This window comes from Pelmatolapia mariae, linkage group LG10_11, assembly GCF_036321145.2.
Source record: "Pelmatolapia mariae isolate MD_Pm_ZW linkage group LG10_11, Pm_UMD_F_2, whole genome shotgun sequence".
Lineage (NCBI taxonomy): Eukaryota > Metazoa > Chordata > Actinopteri > Cichliformes > Cichlidae > Pelmatolapia > Pelmatolapia mariae.
In genome coordinates, this window is record NC_086236.1 from 37,748,146 (window position 1) to 37,774,937 (window position 26,792).

At 43.4% G+C, this 26,792-nt stretch overlaps 1 protein-coding gene across 2 annotated transcripts in view; it reads right to left on the reverse strand.

The window, feature by feature from the left end:
• Positions 1–10,310: 10,310 nt before the first annotated feature.
• The window catches only part of hlcs (holocarboxylase synthetase (biotin-(proprionyl-CoA-carboxylase (ATP-hydrolysing)) ligase)), a 46,506-nt gene continuing 30,024 nt past the window's right edge, over positions 10,311–26,792 (reverse strand). For both annotated transcript variants that reach the window (XM_063488282.1, XM_063488283.1), the window contains exons 7-11: positions 20,912–20,979; positions 19,583–19,743; positions 18,063–18,177; positions 11,616–11,829; positions 10,311–10,820 (exon numbers count right to left, since the gene is read on the reverse strand). In XM_063488282.1, the coding sequence (XP_063344352.1) occupies positions 10,649–10,820; positions 11,616–11,829; positions 18,063–18,177; positions 19,583–19,743; positions 20,912–20,979 (730 nt within the window). In that variant the 3' untranslated portion in view covers positions 10,311–10,648. The remainder of the gene's footprint in view (positions 10,821–11,615; positions 11,830–18,062; positions 18,178–19,582; positions 19,744–20,911; positions 20,980–26,792) is intronic.

A 26,792-nucleotide genomic window follows, 5' to 3' on the forward strand; every position in this document is an offset into this window, starting at 1 on the left:
ATGTTCCCAGGTCTGTTATGTTAGTTCTCCCAGTTTAGGTGTCATCAGTTATTTGTTATACTCCACTGCTTGTTGGCCACTACTCCACCCTGTAAATAAACTTCACCAGCATTTTCATCCACTGCTTGCGTCTTGGGTCCTCCTTCCTCCAACACCACACGGCTCGCCTCAGCAGCCGTGACACAAAACACATCTGGCTTTTGCTTTCTATGTGTACAGATGTCAATTTGAGGTCACACTTTTGTCATAGTGTCATGTAAACATACAAGGATCCAAACTTCAAGTATTGGTGTTTATTCACACTCATCAAAACCAAGACAAAGTCAGAACACAAAATAGGAATTTCACAAAAAAAAGGGGAAAAAAAAGACAATCAGCCTACATCATGTCGTGTTTCTGGGTCCGGCCACAAAATTTCGTCCACATCGCATGCGATATCCTCCAGTCCAAGGCACCGGGGAAAATATCTCCTTGAATGCCGTATCCAGGCCTGACATGATGCCTGGTCAGTATCTCCACATGCCTCCTCCATTGCCTGTAAAAGGGCTACCTGTTGATGAGGATGACGGTCGTACACTTTCCAGCGCCAGGTAGAGAAGAACTCCTCGATGGGATTTAAGAATGGAGAGTATGGAGGGAGGTTGAGTGCCATGAAGGATGGGTGGTCTGTAAACCAGTTGCGGACCAAAGTAGCCCTATGGAAACTAAAATTGTCCCATATGATGACATATCGGGTCTGCTCTGGTCTCTGAACAGTGAGCATGTCATGCAAGGTGTCCAGGAATGCAGTAATGTGTGCAGTGTTGTATGGGCCTATGGTTGCATGATGGTGAACAACACCATTTTGGCTTATAGCTGCACACATGGTTATGTTACCACCACGTTGTCCTGGGACATTGATGATGGCACGGTGTCCAATAATGTTCCTGCCACGTCTCCTGGTTTTACTGAGGTTAAAACCGGCCTCATCCACAAAAAGTAGCTCATGTCCCATTGCATCTGCTTCTAGTTCCATCACTCTCTGGACAAGACAAAACAAATGCAACACATCAGGCCCATGCACAGCACTACAGTATGCACTTCCAAATTCAGAACCAATGACACTAGCTTACCTGCACATAGTCATATCGCAGTTGCTTTACACGTTCTGTGTTTCTCTCGAAAGGAACTCTGTAGATTTGCTTCATTCTTATTCTGTGGCGTGCAAGTACACGACTTAGTGCAGAAATGCTTGCACTGTGTACATTTTGAAAGATGGTGTCATTATCAATTATGCGCTGCTGTATTTCGCGCAGTCTTATTGCATTATTGGCAATCACCATGTTCACTATATGGGTCTCTTGCTCTGGAGTGAACATTCTGCCTCTGCCCCCAACAGCTGGACGTCTAGCAATTCTGTAAAGTAACAATTTCAGTATTTTTGCATGTATGGTACTGTTGTGTTTCTCATTAGAGTATGGCAGTGCTACAAAGTACTTACCGATTCTCATTTCGAAATGTCCTAATGATGCCTGCCACAGTGTAGCGGCTCAGTTTAGGCTGAACCCGTTGGCCAGCTTCCCTCAGGGTCATCCCATGGTTGATGACGTGGTCCACTATTGTAGCTCTGATGTCATCAGTTACAGTTTTTCTCGATTGGTTTGGCTCATTTCCTGAAACCGAGATGACATTCTCAAAATAACATGGACAAATCTCCAAACCACCTTGCAATTGTTCACAACAGAATGTCATTTTTCATTGGTTTAATCAAATTGCAAATGCTTTAGTACATGTCTCAAGTGACTCTGTGCTTCTTTTCAAATGATTATGTACAAGTAGCTACAGTTAGGACAATGAGCCCACATTTAGCACATTTTCCAAATAAATAGATCTTGCCGATCTAAACTGATTAGTTGATTTTTCAGTGAAATGGTCACTCACTCCAAAACATATCAGCATGGTTTCATTGTGTAAGTCATCATATGCACAATTGTCTGTTCAACTGTCAAAATTAGTCAAAGATATAATACCATGAAAGAATATCTTGGAACATTTGATAAAGTTATGACAGTACTTGACAATCAACCAGGTGTAATTAGAACTAACGAAGGAGCAGTTTCCCACATCTCAGATGACCCATCAAACAGGTTGTTCAGATACCTGACAGGTGTTGTCTATGATCATGACTGCTGCCAAAAGTATATAGACAGAGCTTGGCCCGGGGCCAGTTTCATTTGCAGTGTGAACATGGAAGCACCTCGCCAAGTACAACAGCAACTTCCTGCTCGAGGAAGAGGAGGAAGAAGAAGAGGAATAGGAGGAGTGAGAATGCGTGGAGGAATAGGGGGAAGAGGCCGAGGAGCACGGAGGCACCATGATGTCCCAGATGAAATCCGGGCCACCCTTATTGACCACGTTATAAACCATCGCCTCAATGGCAGAGGCAGGTCGCCGAGTGCAGCCTAATGTGCCTCGGTCTACAGTCTCCTCCATCATCCAAACCTTTCGCAGGGAAAACAGGTACAGAACTATGCTAGTGAACTATTCAGTGTTGGTGTGTGTGTAGGCCTAGAGTACTGTAATATCGTCATGTGATGTTATATGATACTATAAAAATGACAAAGACAAAAAAATGGAGAAAATACTGTGAATAGTATTCCAGTCACTGTGCAGTACATCACACTTCTAGTACCATAAGACAGCAGTACAATTACATTGGTAACTCATTTTGTAACAAATTTACAGTGTTGACCTTTGACTTGTATGTCTAGGATTGGACGACAGCCTCAAGTGGGTGGCAGAAGAAAACTTCTAAATGAACAACAAGAACGAGAAATATGCAACATGGTCATTGCAAATAATGCCATCACACTGAGACAGATTCGTAATGCAATCCTGCTAGACAATGTAATGTTCCAAAATATAAACTCTATCAGCATCTCCACAATAGACCGGGTATTGAAGAAACATCAGATGACCATGAAACAGATTTACAGGGTACCATTTGAGAGAAACTCTGACAGAGTGAAAGGGCTGCGGTACCAGTATGTGCATGTAAGTCAACTACTGGTTGTCTATCATTGTAACACTATTACAGTAAGACATGGTTACCACTGTTTTTTTGTTTTGCGTTATCCTTTTCACCTTCAGAATCCAGCTTTGTGTGACTAGAGCATTTTGCCTAGAAATTGTCTTCAGTTTTCCACTCCCTGTTTGTACAGTACTTTAGATCCTCCCTGCAGTATCTGTCTCTACTTGACTGATTAGATTTATGTCTATTCTATTGTAGAGAATAATGGCATTAGAAGGCAACGAAACCCCTCACATCCTAGTGTTCGTTGATGAAGCTGGCTTCAACCTGGCCAAAGGTCGAAGGCGTGGCCGTAACATCATTGGCCACCGAGCCACTGTGGATGTCCCAGGCCAGCGAGGAGCAAATATAACAATGTGTGCCGCTATATCAGAAAGAGGTGTGGCCACACACATTCCCAGTTTAGGGCCCTACAATACACAAAAGCTCCTCAATTTTTTGGACCACCTTTATACTGATCTGATCCCAGAAAATGAGAGAGGTGTAGAAGGACCTCAGCTACCACATTATGTCATTGTGTGGGATAATGTGAACTTCCACCGCGGCCCACGCATCAGAACCTGGTTCACCACCCATCCCCGGATGCTAATGGAGTTTCTTCCACCTTACTCTCCTTTCCTAAATCCAATTGAGGAGTTTTTTTCAGCTTGGAGGTGGAGGGTGTATGAGCATCAGGCTCAAGACCAGAGGGCCCTGCTGCATGCAATGGATGCTGCATGTGAGGACATCACAGGGGATCAATGTAGGGGATGGTTGAGACATTCACGCCGTTTCTTCCCTCGCTGCATCGCACGAGAAAATATCCGTTGCGATGTGGATGAGAATTTATGGCCTGACAGAGAGCAGCGCGTCGATGGCCAGGAGGATGAGGATGGTGGCCAGGAAAGAGAGGGTGACAATGGCGACCACTGAAAATATTACTGTACTATAGTTCTGAAACTTTATTTACGGTATGGTAGGCTAGAGTTTTTTTTGTTTTTTTTGTTTTTTGTTTGTGTTTATAACTGTTCACATTTACAGAATCCTGTATATGTTTTCTTTTCACAGTATGTTCTCTAATGTTAACATTTCTTTGTACGAATAAAAATGTTTACAGTTTCCTTGAGTATGAGTGGTGTATTGGAGGCTGATTTTACTGTAAAATCTTGTGGTTTTATTCATAGTGGTATTCTGTTGCTAGACCTGTGCCTCAGTGACAAAACGTCTAAGCATTTTGACTTGCAGTGCTTAAACAATGCCAAAGGTATAATGCATTTTGGGGGCATTGACTATTTATATGGGAAGGATATTTAGTTTTGACACATGGATAAACTCTTTTGGGAGAGATATGAGCTTTTGCAGGGGATCCATGGTGTTGTGCTAAACCATCCAGGTCATTCTGACATAAGCACTAAATGAATGCACATGTGCCAAGGCAATTGAGAAGGATCTGTGCTATTTTGACTGTACTGACCTTTTATATGGGAAAGGAATCTGCTTTTGAAGCATGGACGAAGAGTTTGGGGAAAGATATTTGATTTTGCTAGTGAGCTATAATGTTGGGCAGCACTGTAAGACTGTTTGGCCAAATGACCTTATGGTTTTGAGAATGTCATCTCGGTTTCAAGAAATGAGCCAAACCAATCGAGAAAAACTGTATTCTGTTTCTTACTCTTCTTACCCTTCCTCTTTCCCCTCCTCGTCCTCTTCTTGCTCCTCCACGTCCTCTTCCTCCAACTTCTTCACCTCCACGTCCTCTCCCTCGGCTTCCTCTGATTCTCACTCTTCTCACTCTTGCTGCTCCTTCCATTGTACTCCACATAGACAGCTTACCTGTGGCCTGTTTATAGTGCTTAGGCTGATTGCAAAGTGGACTAATTATCTAAAACAGTTTTCACATGTGAAAGTGTGCCAGACAGTTGGCAAAATAGTGTTAATGATAGCCATACATGTGTATAATTTTGCTAGGAGTGTGTTGGAAATTTGGTAATTGAGTGTAAGCAGTGAGTTGTGTTTAAAGTTCTGCAAAAAGAGTGTTGTGCAGTGAATTGTGCCTACAGTTTTGCAAAGTGTGTGTTACAAAATGGCAAACTGAGTGCAAAGCAGTGTTTGTGCTTTTAGTTTTGCAAACTCAGTGAGTGGTTTTGCTATAAGTATTAATAGTTTTAGAAATTGTGCTATGGAAATCACAGTTAGGGTTTAAGCATTCAGAAAAAACTGTAATGACCTTGTACTACCATATCACCCTATTAGAGGACTTCAGTCTATAGTGCAATAGGTGTAGGCTGCTGGGGGATTCCCATGATGCACTGCGTGTTTCTTCTTCACCTACTATGTGTTACAGTTTTTCTCGATTGCTAAAACACATTTCTTGAAACTACGCCTCATATCCGCACAACAGTAAACACAAATCCATAACATCTCACTCAATTCCCCAAACATCCTATTTCCAGGTCAAAATGAAGCTCTACACCCAAAACTATTCACTCCTGCTGAAAAACCGAACTTTGCCCTCAGACATCAAACACAAGCCCTCAAAAACACACACACTACAACAGAGTTTTGCACACTGGTACAATTAATTCAAAACAATAGTTCCAAAACAATTAGGTTGCTTATGGTTCTCCCCTTCAAAACCCTTGTCACATGATAAACACAAAAGACGCAACCAATGTATGTACAGTGGCACATTGTCATTCATGTACTATACAGTACAACACACACCAGAAACATTATCCCACCACAACATCTTGTCTTTGGTCTGGGTCAGGCCAGAGAATCTCATCCACATCACAGGCTATATTGTCCCCAGCCAGGCAGCGGGGGTAAAATCCTCTTGCATGCCTGATCCACCCCTGGCATGCATCTACTGATATGTCTAGGCAGGCCTCTTCCATGGCCTGAAGGAGGTGAACACGGACATAAGGTTCTCGGTCATACACTTTCCACCGCCATGCCGAAAATAACTCCTCTATCGGGTTTAGAAAGGGGGAGTATGCAGGCAGAAAGATATTAGAAAACCTTGGGTTATTGGTAAACCAGTCACGAACCAGAGCAGCGCGATGGAAGCTGACGTTATCCCACACAACAACGTAGTGAGGCTGCTCTGGCTGTGCTGGTTCCCTGTAGTCCAGCTGGAACATATGTTGTCTTAAACCATCAAGAAAAGCAAGGAGAAGCATAGTGTTATAGGGTCCTAGTACGGCATGGCGGTGGAGTACCCCTCGTTGGCTGATGGCTGCGCACATAGTGACATTCCCCCCACGCTGACCAGGGACATTTACAATAGCCCGATGGCCAATTATGTTCCTCCCCCTTTTCCTTCTTTTGGTCAGGTTAAAACCTGCCTCATCCACAAAGATCATTTCATGGGGAACAGGCCGTCCTTCAATCTCAAAGATTCTCTGCAAAACACATAACACAGTAGCGTCAATCGGTACCCTGAACCAAAGTTCAAGAGTGCTGAAATGGCAGCATAAACTGCCATGCTGTGATGGTACACAATACCTTATACAGTATCAAAACTCATACCTGAACATATTCCACACGTTGGTTTTTCACTCTGTCAGAGTTTCGTTCGAAAGGGACTCGGTATACCTGTTTCATCCGGAATTGATTCTTTCGGAGGATGCGGTCAATTGTGGAGAGGCTGATGGCATTTATGCCTCGAAAAAGATGATCATCCTCAATCACTCTCCTTTGAATCTCTTGCAGGCGGATTACATTATTTGCAATTACCATGTTTACAAGTTCCCTCTCTTGCTCCTCCGACAAAAGCCTTAACCTGCCTCCACCAGGTGGTCGTCTCTGTGTCCTACAAAAATAGAAGCACTCATTACTGTAACTGTCACACATTCATTTTACAGGAAAATAATGGAAACATACTGAAACTCAAGACACATAAATTCAGTAACTTAAACGTTACTGTACAAAGCAGTCTTACTGCAAGTACACCTACCTGTTTTCCTCCCTGAAGGTTCTGATGATGGAGGCAACAGTGAAGCGACTCAAATTTGGTTGTACTCGTTGCCCAGCCTCCCTCATAGTCATCCCATGGACAAGGACATGGTCAACTAAAGTGGCTCGAATTTCATCCGAGACTGACTGTCTTCGTGCCCTTGCTCTTCCCCTTCCTTGTCGCCGTCGTTCTCCACCTCCACCTCCTTCACCACCTCCTCCTCCTCTTCCACCACGTCCTCCTCCTTCACCACGTCCTCTTTCTCCACCACGTCCTCCTCTTTCACCACGTCCTCCTCCTTCACCACGTCCTCTTTCTCCACCTCCTCCTCCTCTTCCACCACGTCCTCTTTCTCCACCACGTCCTCCTCCTTCACCACGTCCTCTTTCTCCACCACGTCCTCTTCCTTTGCATCTCTTTGGATCCATTGTTTCAAACCTGAATGAGCTGACTTTGGCCCTTTTATCTATCCATCGCAGGTTCTGATTGGTGTGTGCTAAATTTTGACTCCTAGTGTTTCCACCTGGTTGATTGTGTGCTAATTGGGCTCAAGCTATGCTGACTTACGTTAACATTATTGCATGCTAGTGCTTTCTACATGACTACATGGTGTAAGCACTGTAAAATGTAGGGATTTGTGTGTAGAGTTTTGCAGTACCAGTTCACCAAATTTGAGTCATGTGTCAAAGCAGGGAATAGTGTTTATAGTTCAGGGAAATGGGTGAGCTTTTTGACCAATAGCGTTTATGGTTTTGAAATTTTAGTTTAGAGGCCTGGTTATAGTGTTTAAGCAATCGAGAAAAACTGTAATAGACCTCTCTGCATTGAATCGTACCTGTTATTACAGTTTTTTCTGATTGCTTAAGCACATATTTTGTAACTATTGGCTATTTTTGCAAAACTCTACACACAAATAAGAAAACCTGTCACCCAATTATCAAAACATTGTAGTTCTCTTGCAAAAGCGAACACAGCTAGATTAACTCTTCACACCTTCGTAAAAATGGTGTTTTCGTATCAAACAGTACACACAAGCCATCATCTACTAAGCACACAATGCGCCAACTGCACACTGATGGTATGAATACAAAACACATCTGGCTTTTGCTTTCTATGTGTACAGATGTCAATTTGAGGTCACACTTTTGTCATAGTGTCAAGTAAACATACAAGGATCCAAACTTCAAGTATTGGTGTTTATTCACACTCATCAAAACTAAGACAAAGTCAGAACACAAAATAGGAATTTCACAAAAAAAAGGTAAAAAAAAAAAAAGACAATCAGCCTACATCATGTCGTCTTTCTGGGTCCGGCCACAAAATTTCGTCCACATCGCATGCGATATCCTCCAGTCCAAGGCACCGGGGAAAATATCTCCTTGAATGCCGTATCCAGGCCTGACATGATGCCTGGTCAATATCTCCACATGCCTCCTCCATTGCCTGTAAAAGGGCTACCTGTTGATGAGGATGATGGTCGTACACTTTCCAGCGCCAGGCAGAGAAGAACTCCTCGATGGGATTTAAGAATGGAGAGTATGGAGGGAGGTTGAGTGCCATGAAGGATGGGTGGTCTGTAAACCAGTTGCGGACCAAAGTAGCCCTATGGAAACTAAAATTGTCCCATATGATGACATATCGGGTCTGCTCTGGTCTCTGAACAGTGAGCATGTCATGCAAGGTGTCCAGGAATGCAATAATGTGTGCAGTGTTGTATGGGCCTATGGTTGCATGATGGTGAACAACACCATTTTGGCTTATAGCTGCACACATGGTTATGTTACCACCACGTTGTCCTGGGACACTGATGATGGCACGGTGTCCAATAATGTTCCTGCCACGTCTTCTGGTTTTACTGAGGTTAAAACCGGCCTCATCCACAAAAAGTAGCTCATGTCCCATTGCATCTGCTTCTAGTTCCATCACTCTCTGGACAAGACAAAACAAATGCAACACATCAGGCCCATGCACAGCACTACAGTATGCACTTCCAAATTCAGAACCAATGACACTAGCTTACCTGCACATAGTCATATCGCAGTTGCTTTACACGTTCTGTGTTTCTCTCGAAAGGAACTCTGTAAATTTGCTTCATTCTTATTCTGTGGCGTGCAAGTACACGACTCAGTGCAGAAATGCTTGCACTGTGTACATTTTGAAAGGTGGTGTCATTATCAATTATGCGCTGCTGTATTTCGCGCAGTCTTATTGCATTATTGGCAATCACCATGTTCACTATATGGGTCTCTTGCTCTGGAGTGAACATGCTTCCTCTGCCCCCAACATCTGGACGTCTAGCAATTCTGTAAAGTAACAATTTCAGTATTTTGGCATGTATGGTACTGTTGTGTTTCTCATTAGAGTATGGCAGTGCTACAAAGTACTTACCAATTCTCATTTCGAAATGTCCTAATGATGCCTGCCACAGTGTAGCGGCTCAGTTTAGGCTGAACCCGTTGGCCAGCTTCCCTCAGGGTCATCCCATGGTTGATGACATGGTCCACTATTGTAGCTCTGATGTCATCAGTTATTCTGTTTCTTACTCTTCTTACCCTTCCTTTTTCCCCTCCTCGTCCTCGACAGTGGGAAGTTTTTCCTTCCCACTGTCGCCAAAGTGCTTGCTCATAGGGGGTCATATGATTGTTGGGTTTTCTCTGTATGTATTATTGTAGGGTCTACCTTACAATATAAAGCGCTGTTGTTGTGATTTGGCACTATATAAATAAACTGAATTGAACTGAAATATAATAGATGTCCAGTTGACATAAGCAGGTGTCATTGCTGCTGACGTGATTAAAATTTTACAGAATTGAGATTCCCCTCCGTGAATCGCAACTTTAACGTGGTGGAGGAAAAAGCAATTCACAAGACCGTTATCTGAGTCAAATGGAATGTTTGTTTGACAATTTGTATTCAAATAGTCATTTACATGAATGCAGGACGTCAGGAGAGTGGTGCGGTGAGTGTGAGAGATTGTCAAGAGGACAATGATCCTAAACAGTGCAGTTAAAGCATACCTGGAAAAACATACAATGGAACACTGACAGTCCTGGAATGGCCTTCCCAGATCCTGAAGCTCATTACTGAAGCAGTGGGGGATCAAAAAAATGAACAAAAAGCAGCTAACATCCAAAGAAAAGCTTTGTCAGTGACTTGCTAGACATCTTTATCCTCAGGCCTTTCAGGACACTCCAGGGTCCTCCATATGTCGGAACATTTGAAGCTTCCCCTGAAAATCTGAAAAAAGGGTCTAACCTGCGAAAGTTTAGGTAAAAAGAAACTGACAAAAAAACGTGTGTGGAAATCTTTATTTTGCTGAAAATAGCAACAGTCCAAATTGCACTGTTCACTGTTTTCATGGAATCGTTCTAGTGATGGGTACAAGATTTATTTTGAAAGACAAAATGAATACACATTGTAAGACATTAACATCATTTAGTAGTCCCAGACCAGCACACCAGCCATTACCAATGCAGAGATCTCTACATGTTGTTTCTGTCTTTGTCACTACTGTATGTTTCTGAACAAGTAACCTGACCAACATAAAAACATCTGGTTAACATGGTCCAGTACGTACACACACACACACACACACACACACACACACACACTTGATGAGTCTGTGCTTTATGAATTTGGTCCTAATGTGTTTTGATGACCACCAGATTCTTCAGCATATCAAACGAGTTTCCATCCGGCTCCACTGAGACCACACCCTGCTCCTTGCTGTGCACTTGGAGGAAACCGTTGTGGTCCAGACCCGTCACCTGAACCTCTGGGCCGTCCTCACTCCAGAGACGCACCCAACTTCCACTGAGGTCAGAACAAAGAGAGCAGTTTTTACAGTTTAAATGTGAATGTGGGGTCTAGTAAACTTAATTAAGTTGAACAGTGGTTAAAACCTAACTCCAGAGCCACTTTACTCTTACATGAAAAACAAAACGTCATCTGTTTCAGGATTTTATGTGCCGTTTTTCTTTTACACAGTTTTGTTCATGTTATGTTCTTCTGAATGCACAATGGAATATAAATTAGATTTGACTGCATTTTACTAGTGTTTGAGAAGGATACATGTACATAAAAGATTAAAAGTCTATTAACAGGCGAATCAGAAAAAGAAAGTTAAATATGACTGAATGAGATTTAATCACAAGATAAAGAGAACACATGCAATTACCTCAATTTGTAGCCACACAAGAGATTGTTAAATATTATGTCATTTGTAATTAGTGAGATATATGACATTACAGTTTCCCTGTATTAGAGACTGGGTCAGTAAAAGCAAAAATAAGAAGTGGTATCATAAGGATACTTGATTTGAATCCGGTCAGTGCATCTCTAGACTGAAAATCGCCCATTAAATCCTTGTTCCCATGTTGCTAAAAGAAAGTGTGTGATTCTAAGTAAAAGTGAAATCTTAGTTCAGAATAGAATAGAATAGAATAGAATAGAATAATACTTTAATTGTCCCACAAGGGGAAATTTGGTTGTAACAGCAGCCAAAAAGACACATATACAAACAAACAGGACACAGAACAGAGACATACACACTTTTTCTTACATATTTACATTAAGGACAAAGCATCAAGAGTTGTCTACGTTACACACCTGTGGAGCCATCTCTTGTAGTACGTGGGCAGGACAGATTCTGGGCCTCCTTGCTGGAAGTTGTCAATAAGGGCCTCCAGGCAGTTGACAGTCCTCGCGATGAGCTGGGCACAGCTGAGCGGCTGCAGGCTACAGTTGTGCTGTAAGTTGTACGACTGGATCAGGTCATTGATGCACACTGTTGGGTTGCTGTTTGTCACATTAAACCCACAGCCTGTAGGGAAGAACACGTTTAAGAGATAATTACAATATTCTGAGATAACCTGGGTTTGTGCACATTCATTCATGCACAGCTCTCGAGGTTCCTCTACAGCGTTTTAATCAGGATCGTGATTTTGACTTTTACTCTGAGTCATTATTGCACCTTGATTCGTTTCCTCTTTAGCCACTATATTGTAGAGTTGCTGCTGTACTTGAGGGATCGTTGTTATGCTAGACAATCCAATTTTGGCAAACTTTAGCTGTCAGACAGATGGCCTCACATCTGACTGCAGAATACTTTGCTGTTTTACAGTTAAATATAATATCTCATGGTGGACTGCAGCAAAAGCCCAAACCATCACCTCCCCACGCTGTGCTAACAGAATTCGTGTTACTATAAAAGGACACTGTTCCAGAAATCTTCTGGTTTATTCAGATGCAAACCCAAGCCATGCTACCAAGTTCATTTTTGAGAAAAGAGGCTTTCCTCCAAACAAGCCAAACAATTTCAGTCCAATCGTACCATCGTGAACTTTAACATTTAACATGCACCAATGAGTGAACACACTGTAAGCAATTTCAGGCCCAAGGTGAGGACGCAAAAATGTTTAACTGGATAGAATGTGTGATATGTGAATATACAGCAGAAATGTAGGTATAAATTCTGCTGCTTGTTTTCTATGGTCACCCAATGCCTTGTGTACGTTATTTTCATGCTGTTTTATTAAACAGATTATAATTTCTTTGCAAAAACAAATTCCTTAAAGCAGAGATGAGAATACAACAGAGCTGTATCTAACACCACTGATCTGCAGTGACTTTGGTGTAGAAATGAGGGGGTCATTCAGGCACTGTTTATGAAACATGAACTCCAAGAAGCTAGAATACTGGTGTTTTGGTACAATAGGAGCAAAGGGCCAGCATACCAATGTTTTCCTTGATAAAACCTTACTATCCGTTCTGCTAGAATTTTAACATTTTATTCTTTAACTGACTTTGCATTAATGTGTCAGCTGTGACAACCGGGGATGCCCCATCCTCATTTTAGACTTGGACAGAAGTTGCAAAAACAAAAAAAACCAAGGATGTGAACAGTGTGTACTGGGCAGCTAGTGTAAACTCCTTGTAGTGTCTAACAAAAAAATCAACCAAGCTGTGAGGACCAAAGAAACCACATAAACAGGAATAGCTATTTCCAGCCAAACCAGTTTGAAAATGATCGGCAAAGACCATAAGACATATACACACACACACACACACACACACACACACACACACACTAACCCCGATTGTCAAGCAGGAGTGAGTAATGATGGAAGATATCTGCATTACAAATGGTCAAGTAAAGGGCTGGGTGATAGAGGTAACCAACATTGCCACTGAGAAAGATAAAAGACAAAACAAGTCGCAGCAAAATTGTGGGAAAAAAGTGGGAAAAGCAGGGTCTCCTGACCAGCAACCCGGAGACGGCATTCTGGGATTATGTGCAACGCCACAGGAGCAGCTGCTGCACAGAGAGAAACTGAGGGAGACTGGAAGGCCTCAGGTGGCCACAAATGGGGCCCATCTTATACAAGCTGAAGAAATGAAAGGACAAAGAAGTCATTAGCCAGCAATGTGTAAGAGGGTGTCAGCAGCAGGGAAGTAAGCGAAGAAATGAAAGAAAAAGCAACAGAAAGGTGGAGAAGGGAACTCTGAAGAAAAAGGAGGGGCGGCCAGACTCTACCTGCTTTGCCCACAACGCCACCCCCTTATGCTGATGCTGGGGGCAGTGCAGTACAAGCCCCACTGTTCCAAGTAAAGACTGGCGTCCTGGATCTAGATGAGGCTTCGGATCGGAAGGCAAATGCTACACTTCACAGGGAAGTGACAGAAATGGCAGACACAGCGGTAAAGGTGGTAATTCAATCCACTCGGCAGGTGAATGAACTGAAGCAGGCCATTGCTGAGCTTACCTTGAAACAAGAAGGATCACTTAGCACCGGGAGTTCACCAGCCCCCTCGGACTCCACACCAAAAGGATTATCCACGAAGCACAAACCAGTGCCAGCACGCCCTCCATGCCATCGACAGGCTGCATATTAAGACACACTTCCGAGGAGGGTCAGCCCTACAGGAGGACTCAGATTGGAGGACGAGATCCAAGACAAGTGGAAAATTGGAGGAGGATCCAGACGACTTGAAGGAAACAACCAACAACCCAGATTCAGGGTACACTAGTGGGAGACTTCACAGGGGTATTCACTCCTCCACCGATGAGTGGTGCAGAGGGGTCCCAGCTCACATTTGAGAGATCTCCACCCCAGACTCGTAGGATGTGACTGAGAGGTCAAGGCGGGGAATCAATACCAATAACCCAACTGCCACTACGAGTAGTAGATGGAAGAGGCCTGCTGTATGTTCCATTCCCCAAAGAGACATTGAGGCCTACCTTCCAAATTTCCCCCAGTGGGAGGAGGAGCCTCAGACTGGATTACCACCCTAGAGGGAGAGACGATGGGAGACACCTTCGGAGGTGGAGACCTGAGGGCCCTGCTGAGTAAGTTGGAGGGGAGAGACACCACATGTAAACTACTAAAGGAAGCCAGCATCGGGTCATGAGAAGGATATGCTATACCATTCAACCTGTAATGGGATCACCTCTGGGAGTTCTAAGGAAGGAATACCCAACTGACTGACTATCGGAGACATAAAAAAGGAAATAACACAAAGGGATGCTGGAGTGCTTAAAATGGGCTGCCACCCTGTAGGAAAGGCATACAGGTGCACGACATAACTCCAATAATGCAATCCAAGAAGTCTGGAGTGTGTGAAGGTCCTCTCCAATGGCGTTCAGAAGGCCCTAGCGGAGGTGGTAGGCCTAGCCATGATGTTCTACACGATGTGGGTAGAGAACTTGGAGCACTACCATCGTAGGTATGTGGCAAAGAGGGACCAGGAGGAGGAAGAAATTAAAAATTTAATCCGATCAATTAGATATCAAAAAAGCACCTCACAAAACCTGCGACATGGCGTAACCCAGGTAGTGACCTTGGCACGTCGGAGCAGTATGCGTCACGTGATGAAGCGGCTGTTGTGTGCGAGACCTGTCGGCGGTCTGGAGTTGACACTGAAAGCATCTGGAGCCTCGCTACGTGCTGCCAAACCAGCTGTTGTGCCAAGGTAGGCATCCCCGACAAAATCTGTTCCCCCTGCACTGCGAGCATTCGCTGGGCACGGAGTGCAGATCCAGTTTACTTCGCCTTCATTACAATTAGACATGGACATAGTGATGCTTTAGTGTTGTAAAAAATGAGTGTTGTTACATTACCATTCAATATGAGGGTTAAAATAGAAAATTATATTTATTTATTTATATTATTTATATTATTTATTGTTCTCATGTGGTATCGGACGGGATTATTTTAACAAACGAAGGACATTTTTCCTGATAATTATTTTTATCCTCCTGTAACTTTACTGTATAAAGAGCTAAAACCTCCAACGTTTCAGGAGGAGTTAGTCGTTATAAGAAGTGCTTGTGAACTAAAAATCAAGAATGTGGGATACTGTTTGTCGGTGATTTGGAGAGCCCAGCGCGTGCTCCTGACGCAGGGGAAACTAATTCTGTTGGGGAGACCTACCTTGGCACGACAGCAGGCTAAACAGTTTTGTGGTTCGAACCCCCCCCCCCAAAAAAAAGTGTGTTAAGTTTTGTATACAAGTTATACAAGATTCAGTGTCAGGTTAAACCAAAGAGTTTTTGAAATCTGCATAAAATTGCATTTGAAATTACTTTTCGAATCTTACTTTAAATACTTAGATTTAAACTTCTGCTAAAAGTTTAAATAAAAAGATCATTATTGCTGAACTGGGAAATATTTTGGATGCAGTGTATTTTTTGCATACAAGTATAACAGAATAGCTTTAGTGTTTTGTTTTTTAAAATTTTAGAATGAACTTGTACAAAATGCAGCAAGATATTAAAACAAAAAAAACAAAAAACAGTTTTATTGTTTATAAAATAGACTATATCTGAGGCAGGCTGGACCTTATGAAAAGGAGCAACACAAAAGAATGGACTCTGGAGGTCTCATGATGGAAGAATAGTAGCTCCAGTGAAACTATACCACCTGCTACTGAAACAAGCACATGGGCTTGCCCATGAAGGAAAGAAGAGGACCCAGACGAACACTGAAACCTGATGGTGGGACCCCCACATGACCGCATTGGTAGTCAACTAGGTCACGGGCTGTCATACATGCAATGGGCACACCCCAAGGGCGCCCTACAAATGCCCAGTGGGAAGGTTTCCAGTCTCAGACGCTCCACTTCAAGATATCACAATTGACTTCACTGATGTGGGAGTGGGTCAGGTACTTGCTGGTGATGGTGGAAGAGTTCACAAGCTGGGTGGAAGCAGTACCATGCAAAAATGAATCAGCGCAGACCGTAGTGAAGTGGCTGAAAAACAAGTTAATACCCTGGTCTGGGGTCCCGAGGAGCATATGCTCTGATGATGCCTCGCATTTCTCAAATAAAGAACTGGCAGGGGTAGAAAAGGCTCGCGGTATAACACAGTTTCAGGGCCGTTTGCTATCCTGCCTCACAAAGGCTGGTGGAAAGGGCAAATAAGACTCTGAAGAGAAAGATTCTTAATTTATCTTATTGAACTAGACTGATGTGGGTGGACTCTCTCCCCATTGCTCTCATGTCAAAGAGAACCTCCCCAGGTGCCCTGGCCCACCATGAGAGGGAGGTCATATGCCCTCTCTGGATGTCTGGCAGGTGAGCCGTGATGAACATATGACAGCGTTGACTAAACTGACCAGAGTTTTGTCTAAGCAGGTGCAGCTGGCTGAGCCCGAGGCAACTCCAAATGAGCAGTAAAGGTTGGTGAGTGGGCATGGGTGAAAGTTCACAAGAGAAAGTGGCTTGAAACCAGGACTGGACCCTATGAGGTGATTCAATGTATAACCCATGCAGTCCAGGTAAAGGTAAAGCTGGAGCTAATTGGTACCACCTGACACACTGTGTACCTGCACAACCACCCTCGCGAACTTTGGCCGAGGTGAGGACTAATCTGGCAGAAACCGGTGACAGACAGCCGACAGAAAAGCCTAAACCACTGCATGTCCTTGTTAGTATAAATAGCGTGCTTTCTAGCTATTCCACGTTCCTGTGATTGTTGTTGTATTCCATGTGCTAGACGGCTATTGGATAGGTTGATCGTAGCTGTTTGTCTAAGGAGAAGAACTCTACACCGTAACAGTTGCCATTGTTCCGAGTGGAGGAGGAGTCAGAGGGTGACGAGGAAGAGTAGGTGTAACAGGAGGGAGTAAAGGCCTCTGAGGGCAAAATCAAGTGTAGCGTTGAAGGTTTGAAGCTCCAGGGCACCACAGATGCCCTGTACAATGGAGAGGGGAAGACAATGTGTGAGATAAAGGTTTACACCTTAACAGGTGTAAAAGGAGGGACTATTTAGTGTTATAGTGAACAGCTTAAGAATTTAGATGTCTAGACAGTGTTTCTCACCCCAACCGGTCGCAGCAGATGGCCCCGCACCTCCCTGAGCCTGGTTCTGCCGGAGGTTTCTTCCTGTTAAAAGGGAGTTTTTCCTTCCCACCGTCGCCAAAGTGCTTGCTCATAGGGGGTCATATGATTGTTGGGTTTTTCTCTGTATTTATTATTGTGCGATCTATTGTACAATATAAAGCGCCTTGAGGCGACTTTTGTTGTGATTTGGCGCTATATAAATAAAATTGAATTGAATTTAGCTAGAAATGGCGACAGTGAAGAAGCTTCAAGGCAAAGGGACACGAAGTCCTATGATAAGGTGGGTCATCAGGACCGCATGAGACAAAAACAATATCCAGTATCTCAGCCAGGGTGGCCTTCATGCTCACTAAGACGTGAGAAGTGATTAGGTGAAAGGTGAAGGAACAGGGAAAAGCATCTAGTACCCGTGTAGCAGAGTAGGGGCCTTCCCTTTTAGGTGCTGCTCTTCAGGATTGGATGAGACGGAGTGCTGAGAGGCTGGGACCACCTCAGAGCACCAACGAAGGCAGAATAAATGTAAACTAGGATTTCTCCTCATCAGTTTTAACCAATCAGACGCCCATTCTCATATAAAACTTTGTATACTGCTACGTTAAGGTACTCTCTTACGTTAACAAGTTTAAAAGCAGTATGTTAGTTTAGCCATGTGAGGAACGGCTTCATGTTGATATGAGTGATATGTGTCTGTTGAACCGTGCAGATTGTCACCTATGAGCAGATGAAAAGTTGATCCCAGTACTGTGGAAGTCACCAGCACTCCTCCGAGCTTCATCAGGTTACTGTAGTAGATGTCATTGGGCCACTTCACCCTCAGATCTATGTCCTACAGGAGGTTAAAAATCATCTATGTACTTTAATACCAACACAATGACCTTTATTATACTTCAAAATGTGTGAAAATAGTCTAATAACATTTCCATGTGATTAAAATGGTTATGGTACCAAGTAATTGCATGTTAATGACCATGCTTGGATATGTTATAGATGAACGTGTGTGTGATAGAGAAATTTCCATTATGAGGTAAATACTAGGCTGTCTTCATGCATGCTCTCCCAAAAGGTTGATTCTGTCCATCTGGACGTTTTCAGTGGGAGAAATGTTTCGTCATCAGGTGACTTCTTCAGTCTCAGCTGACTGCAGGTTTCCAACCTTATAAACAGGACATTTGCACAAGGACTGAAACCAGCACCACTGAATGAACGATGGGCTGGCAGGTCAGTTCCTTGATCAACCTACACATACGGATCAGTATTTAAGGTTTGACTCTCATCATCCACTGGAGCACAAACTGGGTGTCATCAGGACGCTACAACTGCTGCCTAAGTGAAAACCCGTAGTGATCCCGTACATGTCAGGAGTATCGGAACAGTTGAGATGCATTTCTTCCAAACACCGACACAAACAGAGTAACATAGTGTACGCTGTTAAGTGCCAGGAGGATTGCCAGGATTTATACATCGGGGAAACCAAACAACCTCTGGCTACAACACAGAAGAGCTACCTCGTCAGGCCGGGACTCTGCAGTCTATTTACACCTACAGGCCAGTGGACACTCTTTCAATGATGAGGATGTACACATCATGGACAGGGAAGAACGCTGGTTTGAGGGCGGAGTCAAGGAGGCCATTTACGTGAAAAGGGAAAGACCATCTCTGAATGGAGGAGGGGGCCTAAGGGTACATCTGTCACCATCTTACAATGCTGTGATTGCAGCCATTCCCCAACTCTCTGTGAATGGGACTCATGGACATTGATCAGTGGTTGCTGATCAATGGTCATGAGAATTTGCATATTAATGATCAATCACATGCATTCAGTGGTGCTGGTTTCAGTCATTATGCAAATGTCCTGTTTATAAGGTTGGAAACCTGCAGTCAGCTGAGAGTGAAGAAGTCACCTGGATGATGATGAAACGTTTCTCCCACTGAAAACGTCCAGATGATCAGAATCAACCTTTTGGGTAAATACTAGGCTAATGATGGGGGAATAAACACAGGGTATATGAGGAAAAACCTAAAAAAATGAATAAAATAAAACTTACAGTAAGGGCACAATCATCTTTTAGAACAATATAAGAACATCTAAGCAGGAAAAAGGCCCTAACGCTGCAGTGCTTCGAATAAAATGCTTTTAATACAGTGACATTAATTGGTAGTAATGCTGTAATAAGAACATGGACTGCTCAACAGTTGGATGTCTTAATGTTATTATGGAGATATCGGGATACCTGATATCCAGGAAGTGAGCAAACAGCCTCCACTACAGCAAGAGCAGCCAGGTGCTGCAGGAAGGGAATCCTCTGTCCGAGCTTGGAGTTCAGCTCAATCTGGACATTCAGAGTGAACATGGCACAACCCAGAGGGCTGAGCCAGGCATTCCTGCCCCGACCTACAGCACAAAACACAAGCAGCAAGTTTTACCAAACACCTAAAGCATACTGTGAAATAGACTACCAGTCAGAAGTTTGGAGACACCTTCTCATTTAATGTTTTTCTTTAGTTTCATAAGGTTTACATCGTAGATTCTCACTCAAGGCATCCAAACTATGAATGAACACATATGTAATTATGTAGTAATCAACAAGTGTGAAATAACTCTCAAAGCCAGCCTTTGCTTTGATTACTGCTTTGCTCACTCTTGGCGTTCTCTCCATGAGGTCGTCGCCTGAAATGGTTTTCCAACGGTCTTGGAGTTCCCAGAGATGCTGAGCACCTGTTGGTCCTTTTGCCTTCACTCTGCGCTCCATCTCATCCCAAACCATCTCCATTGGGTTTAGGTCAGGTGACTGTGGAGGCCAGGCCATCTGGCACAGACATCACTCTCCTTCTTGGTCACAGAGCCCTCACACAGCCTGAAGGTGTGTTTGGGGTCATTGTCCTGTTGAGGAATAAATGATGGGATGGCATGTGGCTGCAGGATGCTGTGGTAGCCAGTTTGCCTTCAATGTTGCTTTTCCTTACTCGTGGTTTCTTAGCAGCTGTTTGACCATAAAGGCCTGATTCGCAGTCTCCTCTGAACATGTAGAGATGTGCCTGCTGCTGGAACTCTGTGTGGCATCTATCTGGGCTCTAATCTGAGCTGCTGCTAACTTGTGATTTCTGAGGCTGGTGACTCGGGTGAATGTATCCTCAGCAGCAGAGGGACTCTTGGTCTTCCTTTACTGGGCCGATCCTCATGTGAGACAGTTTCATCGTAGTCTTGATGGTTTTTGTGACTCCACTTGGGGACACATTCAATGTTTTAGCAGTTTTCCGACTGACTGACCTTCAGTTCTTAAAGTAATGATAGACTGTTGTTTCTCTTTACTGAGCTGATTGGTTCTCGCCATAATATGAATTCCAACAGTTGTCAAATAGGCCGGTCAGCTGAGTTATTTATCAATTTTTTGTTTGCTACATTATTCTATAAATCTTGCTTCATATATTTGATGTCTTCAGTTTGTATCTACAATGTGGAAGCAGTAAAATGAAAGAAAAACCATTAAATAAGAGGGTGTGTCCAAATGTTGGAGTGGTAGTCTACGTACAAAATGAAAATAAAAAATGAATGCACTGACCTCTTCCCTGGCTTTGTTGAGTAGCTACTACTATTAAACCCATGTCTCTTGGTAAGTGTACAGTCAGCCTGAGGAGAGACAGAAATGTGTCAAAGTGTCTCTGTGGGACATGTTTCAAAAATTCTCTTATGAAGTGAGACACACAGAGCAGCGAGTTCCAACATGTTTATTTTACTCGCAAGGAAGCAAAAGTAACACAGTGAACGTCTAACGAATGCAACTGCTCACCGGGGCAATCCTGCGAGTTTCATCTATACACTTCTTCCAGTGTTATCCTGGGAACAGATGTGTGTGACGCTCTTACAAAGAAACAGTTACTTGGTGTGTTTGTACTGATTCCAACTGCTTTGGATAACACACAGCAGAGGAGCCACAGCAGGCCTGTGCACAGAGACACGTTTCTTCAGCTTACTGTAAAGAGTGTTGTATAGCTTTAATCATCTTCTATAAGACCACCGGTGAAAGTGATATTCTTTGTCACACTAATGATGAATTCTCTTAATTCAGTCTCTCTACTAAATCCAACAATCTCACTAAATATGTGTTTATTTTTCCCAACCTGGCCACTCCAAACTGAGATCCAGGACAGTGACCAAGAAGAATCCAATAACGCAAGTTAACTAATCATTTATATCAGCGGTCCCCAACCCTTTTTTGTGCCACAGACCGGTTTATGCCTGACAATATTTTCATGGACTGGTCTTTAAGGTTTCGCGGATACATACAAGAAAAAAAAAAAACAAAACAGTACCAGTACCAAAAACAAAGAAGATTTATTCATAACACATAGGAAAGGACCCAAGGAAACCAAGTTAACGATAAAAATGATAAAAAATAACGATAAAAACCAATAAAATCCCTGAAAACCATAAATTTCACACCCGAGTGTCATCTCTCGCAGCCTGGTACCAAATGACTCACGGACCGGTCCGTAGCCCGGGGGTTGGGGACCGCTGATTTATATGATGAAGGAATGATGCAAAATACTTTGTGCGTGTGTATTTTAGATAAGCCTGATTAGATATAGATAAGAGCACTATATGAACGTGTGTGTGATTAGGAGAACGAGACTTTGACTCAATTTAGCAGAAATGTGCTGCAGGAGTACCACGTCAATACAAAAGGATACAGTTAAAACAGTTTTAACAGACAGAACTAAATAAAAGCAAGTTTGCACAGGTAGGTTCAGTTTTTAGGTCCAGTAGGAGAACAACAGACCATGTGACCATGAAGGGGACTGGACATGGTCAACAAATCTTGAACTGAAGCTTAAATTTCCAGTCCTAGCTATGCTCTACACTCGTGCTTCCCTTCACCGTTCAAATGAAAGTCAGAATTTCACATTTGAAAAGCACAGCCTTCCTCAGAGTGTCAGTTTGCCCAGTCAGGGTTTTCTTTTAAACAGCTCTCCTTAACCATGTGTCCATTACTGTTGGCTACAGTTCACACCAAACACTGTTATGTATCTGGTGGCTGGGCCTTAGTCCATGGGGCCCGGCTGGGCACAGCCCAAAAAAGGGAGATGGGTCCATCCTCCTGTAGGCCCACCACTCGCAGGAGGCACCGTGGGGGTCAGGGGATGTGTGTTGGGGGACGGCCCGGAGCGAGGCCCTGGCAGACCAATCCCCGGCTACCAAGAGTAGCAATTAGGACATGGAATGTATGTATGTATGTATGTATGTATGAATGACATAATGCTTTTAGACTATAAGTCACATTGAACAACATCCATAAAAAACTTAATCTATGACACATTTATGGCCTTCATCTAGCTCTCATCAATCTTCAGTTAAATGCACATGCATGTGTTTGGACTGTGGGAGGAAGCCAGAGCAACCAGAGAGGAGACTCAAACGCACCGGGACAGCAGGCTAGCCAGCAGCCTTCCTGCTGGGAGGTGCTACTGCTCACCACTGCACCACCATGCTGCCCAGAAGTCTTGTAATTTGGCCTGGTGACAAATAAAAATAACACTTTTCTTCTCTGAGTTTCACTGACCCGAGCACTTTTTTCTATGCTCTTCGTATGTTTGTATCATTTCAATACTTGGGGTAAGTATATTGCCATTACATTTGGTATGTAGACTGGAGCAAGCAGGGCTCGACCACCAACCTTCTGATTAGCAGGCGACCTGCTTTCCCACCTGAGCTACAGCCACCCTCAAATATTTAAGAAGATGAATTTATATGGACTGCATACCCAGGGAAAAGCATTGAACGCAGCAGCAGAATCATTTTCAGGAGCTCCGCTGACATCCCAACCACAGCCAGGCAGCAGGTTATTGGTACAATGAAGCTGAACATTTACTCTGCAAGGTTCTAATCACTGATCCAAGCACTGTGTTTACATTCAGCTCCAAATGCAATTAAAGCTCAGTCACTGACTCAAGGCAACTGTTGGTCAGTGAATACAGACTGAAGCAGCACACTCTTTCTGCTGTTGTAATGCAAAGTTGGTGTGGGGTCAATCAAGCTTAAGCTCAGTCCCAGTGAGAGGGTTTCCCAGCTGTGGTTAGAGCTTTGTAGCACGCTGCCTCTAAGAAGTGTTTCCAGCTCAGGGAGGTGTGAGAGGACAGGCTGTGTAACCTCCACTGTAACCTATGTTAGCAATGAATTCATAGGTCTTTAGGCTCATAGCCAAGGTCATTGGTACAGGTGATTATGATATATGTTGTAGGACAGACATAATAGTGACATGGCCTCGTATGAACCCCCCCACCCCCCACTCCAGTCCCTCTGGCTTTGTCCACTGAAGGTCAGGAGCAAGAGCAAAATTTACGTCAGTCTTGAAAGGATATCTTTTGGATATGATGAGCTGACAGTAAAGAGGAGGAATGTAGCCGAATCTTTTTCCCCGTTTTAAAGACACGTTTGTTTCAGATCACAGGGGTTTTCAAACCCTTTGTCATCGCTGCAGTGGTGATTTGAAAAATGTCGCCTCATGCTGGAGTTAATGCATTCACAAGATTTTCAGAAAACTGTGACTTTGACCTTGAGCTGGAGGTTATTGAAATTCGCATTTTTAGTTAGATACACCTCTGGTGTCAGTTTCAAAATGCTACGTTGCCTCATTCGTGAGTTATTGCCTTCACAACAGGTGGGTGTCCGTGCTGCCTGCCCACCCGCCCGTTGGGTGATGAATACAGCCAATCAGCCTTTTAAGGCTGAGGGGTAAAAACAGGTGACAGCACACATTTTAATAATGTTTCTGCTGCCCAGTAACTGGCACCATGTGCTCACTCCTAAAAAGTCTTGAAAACTGATATTAGTCTGTGACATAATCAGAAGATGTGTTTGTATTTAAATGAAGTTGCAGTGGAAATGGTTAAACCACGACACCAAATAATTCGGTAAGTACACAGAGTGGTGAGGGCTGGAAGTGGCTGAACCAGAATTGGTTTGTAAAAATGGTGCCACTTCAGTGATGTGGAACTGGTTTGATGTTTGTCCGTCAGATACACAACAAAGCACATTTTTTTGTAGAACATGCAAGCGGGCTGTCATTATTGCCGAATTTGTCGGACTAAGGTGCTCGTAAATCTGGGAGTAATCTGGGTCCTAAACTCCGTCAGATTCATGTCCCAAAGTCAAACGAACACTGTGGCATCACTGAGAGTTACAGACTGTCTAAATTCTTTCATCTTTAATAAAATGATCAGCGTTGCTGCTTTACCAGGTGTAACAATTAAGTTTAACATCCAGGCATCCATGAAAACAGGATTTATTACATTTAACAGAGTTAGAAGTTAGCAGGAAGTTAGCTCGCTAGCTTCCACCTAAACATGATATAGCATGTTCTGACTGAGAGATTTCTGAAACAAATTCAAACGTACAGCTCTGCTATCACTTCCAACATAAATGAAGACAGAAAACTAAACAGCAGTGACGTTTGTAGGGTTACTGAAGTTGGGCTAGCTGGTATATAATGATGTGCTACGTGATCGCTAGTGACACAGCTATGTTAGCATAACATAAACAGTGAAGCTGCAGGATGAACGCTAACACTTTTTCACTGGATAAAAGTTAACGTGAGGGTTCCCGATGGTTAGGGACAAATGCAATCGCATGGCAGGATGCTGTAAACGGACCAAACTTCAGTCAGGAGAACAACTGAGATAATCCATCCACAATACCAGGTTAGTCATTAATATACTGCAACAACATGGGAATAGAGCAGCTGTGATAGAATACAGCATTAATGAATCAATGGTACAGAAGTGGAGGAAGCAAGAAGAATGAGTTGAGGAAAGTTTGATTTATCTGACTGTTTTGTTTCGCTTAATGTATCTTATAATCCTGTGCACCTTATGGTCTGAAAAATACGTATTTGACTTTTTTATTTGGCACACTGCAGTTTAATGTTGCAAAGCACCTCTTTTTAACTTCAGTGGATATTATACATGGTTATGCTCAGGATATGTCAGCCCATTTGTACTGGAAATGCCTTTTGGTTAAACTTTAAGAAAGGAATTTGCATTTGCACTGTTAAAGTTTTATATAGCTTTAATGCACATAAAAAACAGCTGCTTGTTTAAATGAAAATAAATGGATGGGGTTTTTTTGCGCTAGTAAAGTTGTGGAGTTGTATTTTGTCTCGCATCAATTATATCGTCAGTTATATCGTTATCACAAATTTTCAAATATATATTGTGATAAATATTTTTGGCCATATCACCCTGCTCTACAAAGCAGCACATCTGACACACAGAGAGAGGAGGAGCACGCTCTGAACTCTGTTTAGGCGGCAGCCGAGCCGCGGGGGTCACCGTCAGACCCCGTAGGTAGGTCAGGAGGATAAACGGCCGCCACCCGAGTCATCCTGTGATGAGGAGCTACATGCCATCTTTCACACACAGCTATGAGGCAGCAAACAAAGAGAAGAGTGGAGTCTGGTTTTTACTGAACAGCTTTCACGTCCATCCAAAGCACGGATGTGTCCTAAAACACACACGATGAAGACTTTCCAAACACAGAGATTATTGCATCCTCCAACGTTGCCACCAGCCGCCCAGGTCCACATCACTCACCACTTACTTCCCAGATTAAAGCATCCCAGATGAAAAGATTATTCCTGCCATCAATGCTCATTTTTAAAAAAGGATTTGCAGTAGATAAACGTGTTTGCATTGATGCTGGTGCAGCAACAAAGGGATGATCAATAAGGGAGGACAAACTAATCTGTAAATGTGATTAATTGAGCTAATCCTGTATACTCTGGAGCAGCAGAAATTATCATTTCCAAATAGCATTATTGGAAGTGATCAATGAGAGAGGGCTGCTCCATTACTAGCGGCCAGCTGAGGCACCAACGACCTTGCCTTGCTGACTGCCTGGTGTGGCAAGGCCAGCAATGCTCAACAATCCATTAGAGTCAGCGCCTTAAAATGAATGGGATTCAAATCAGTCTGTACACAGCATGTCACAATAGAGCGTGTTTCTGGTACATAAAGAGCACGTTGGACTACGCAACTCTACCTGTAGCTAGTTTTTACCTTCAGCTTGATTTCAGAGTCTGGAGTTTGTCTTCCTTTGCACTCACACACTGCAAACTCGTGTCTGCTGCATGCTTTAAATGGATACAACAGACACGGGTTTGCAATCATGAACCAAAGAAGGCGATTTGCTCCATGCACAGCTATAGGCTTCACACACAGTAGTGTAGCACATACACACCAACTGACCTCCTCTGCAGGTTTGGTGCTGTTTTGACTTCATCACTGAAACAGACTTTTGCATGCCTTCGTCATCACTGTGTAAAGCGTGACCTAAGTGGCGCTGTGTGGGAACAGCTAATTGCAGCTGACCTCTGCTTAAACTTAAAGACCCTCCAGTGGCTCCTCATTTCTGTTTCTGCCATCACTGACTAGTGCAGCCATCGTTTT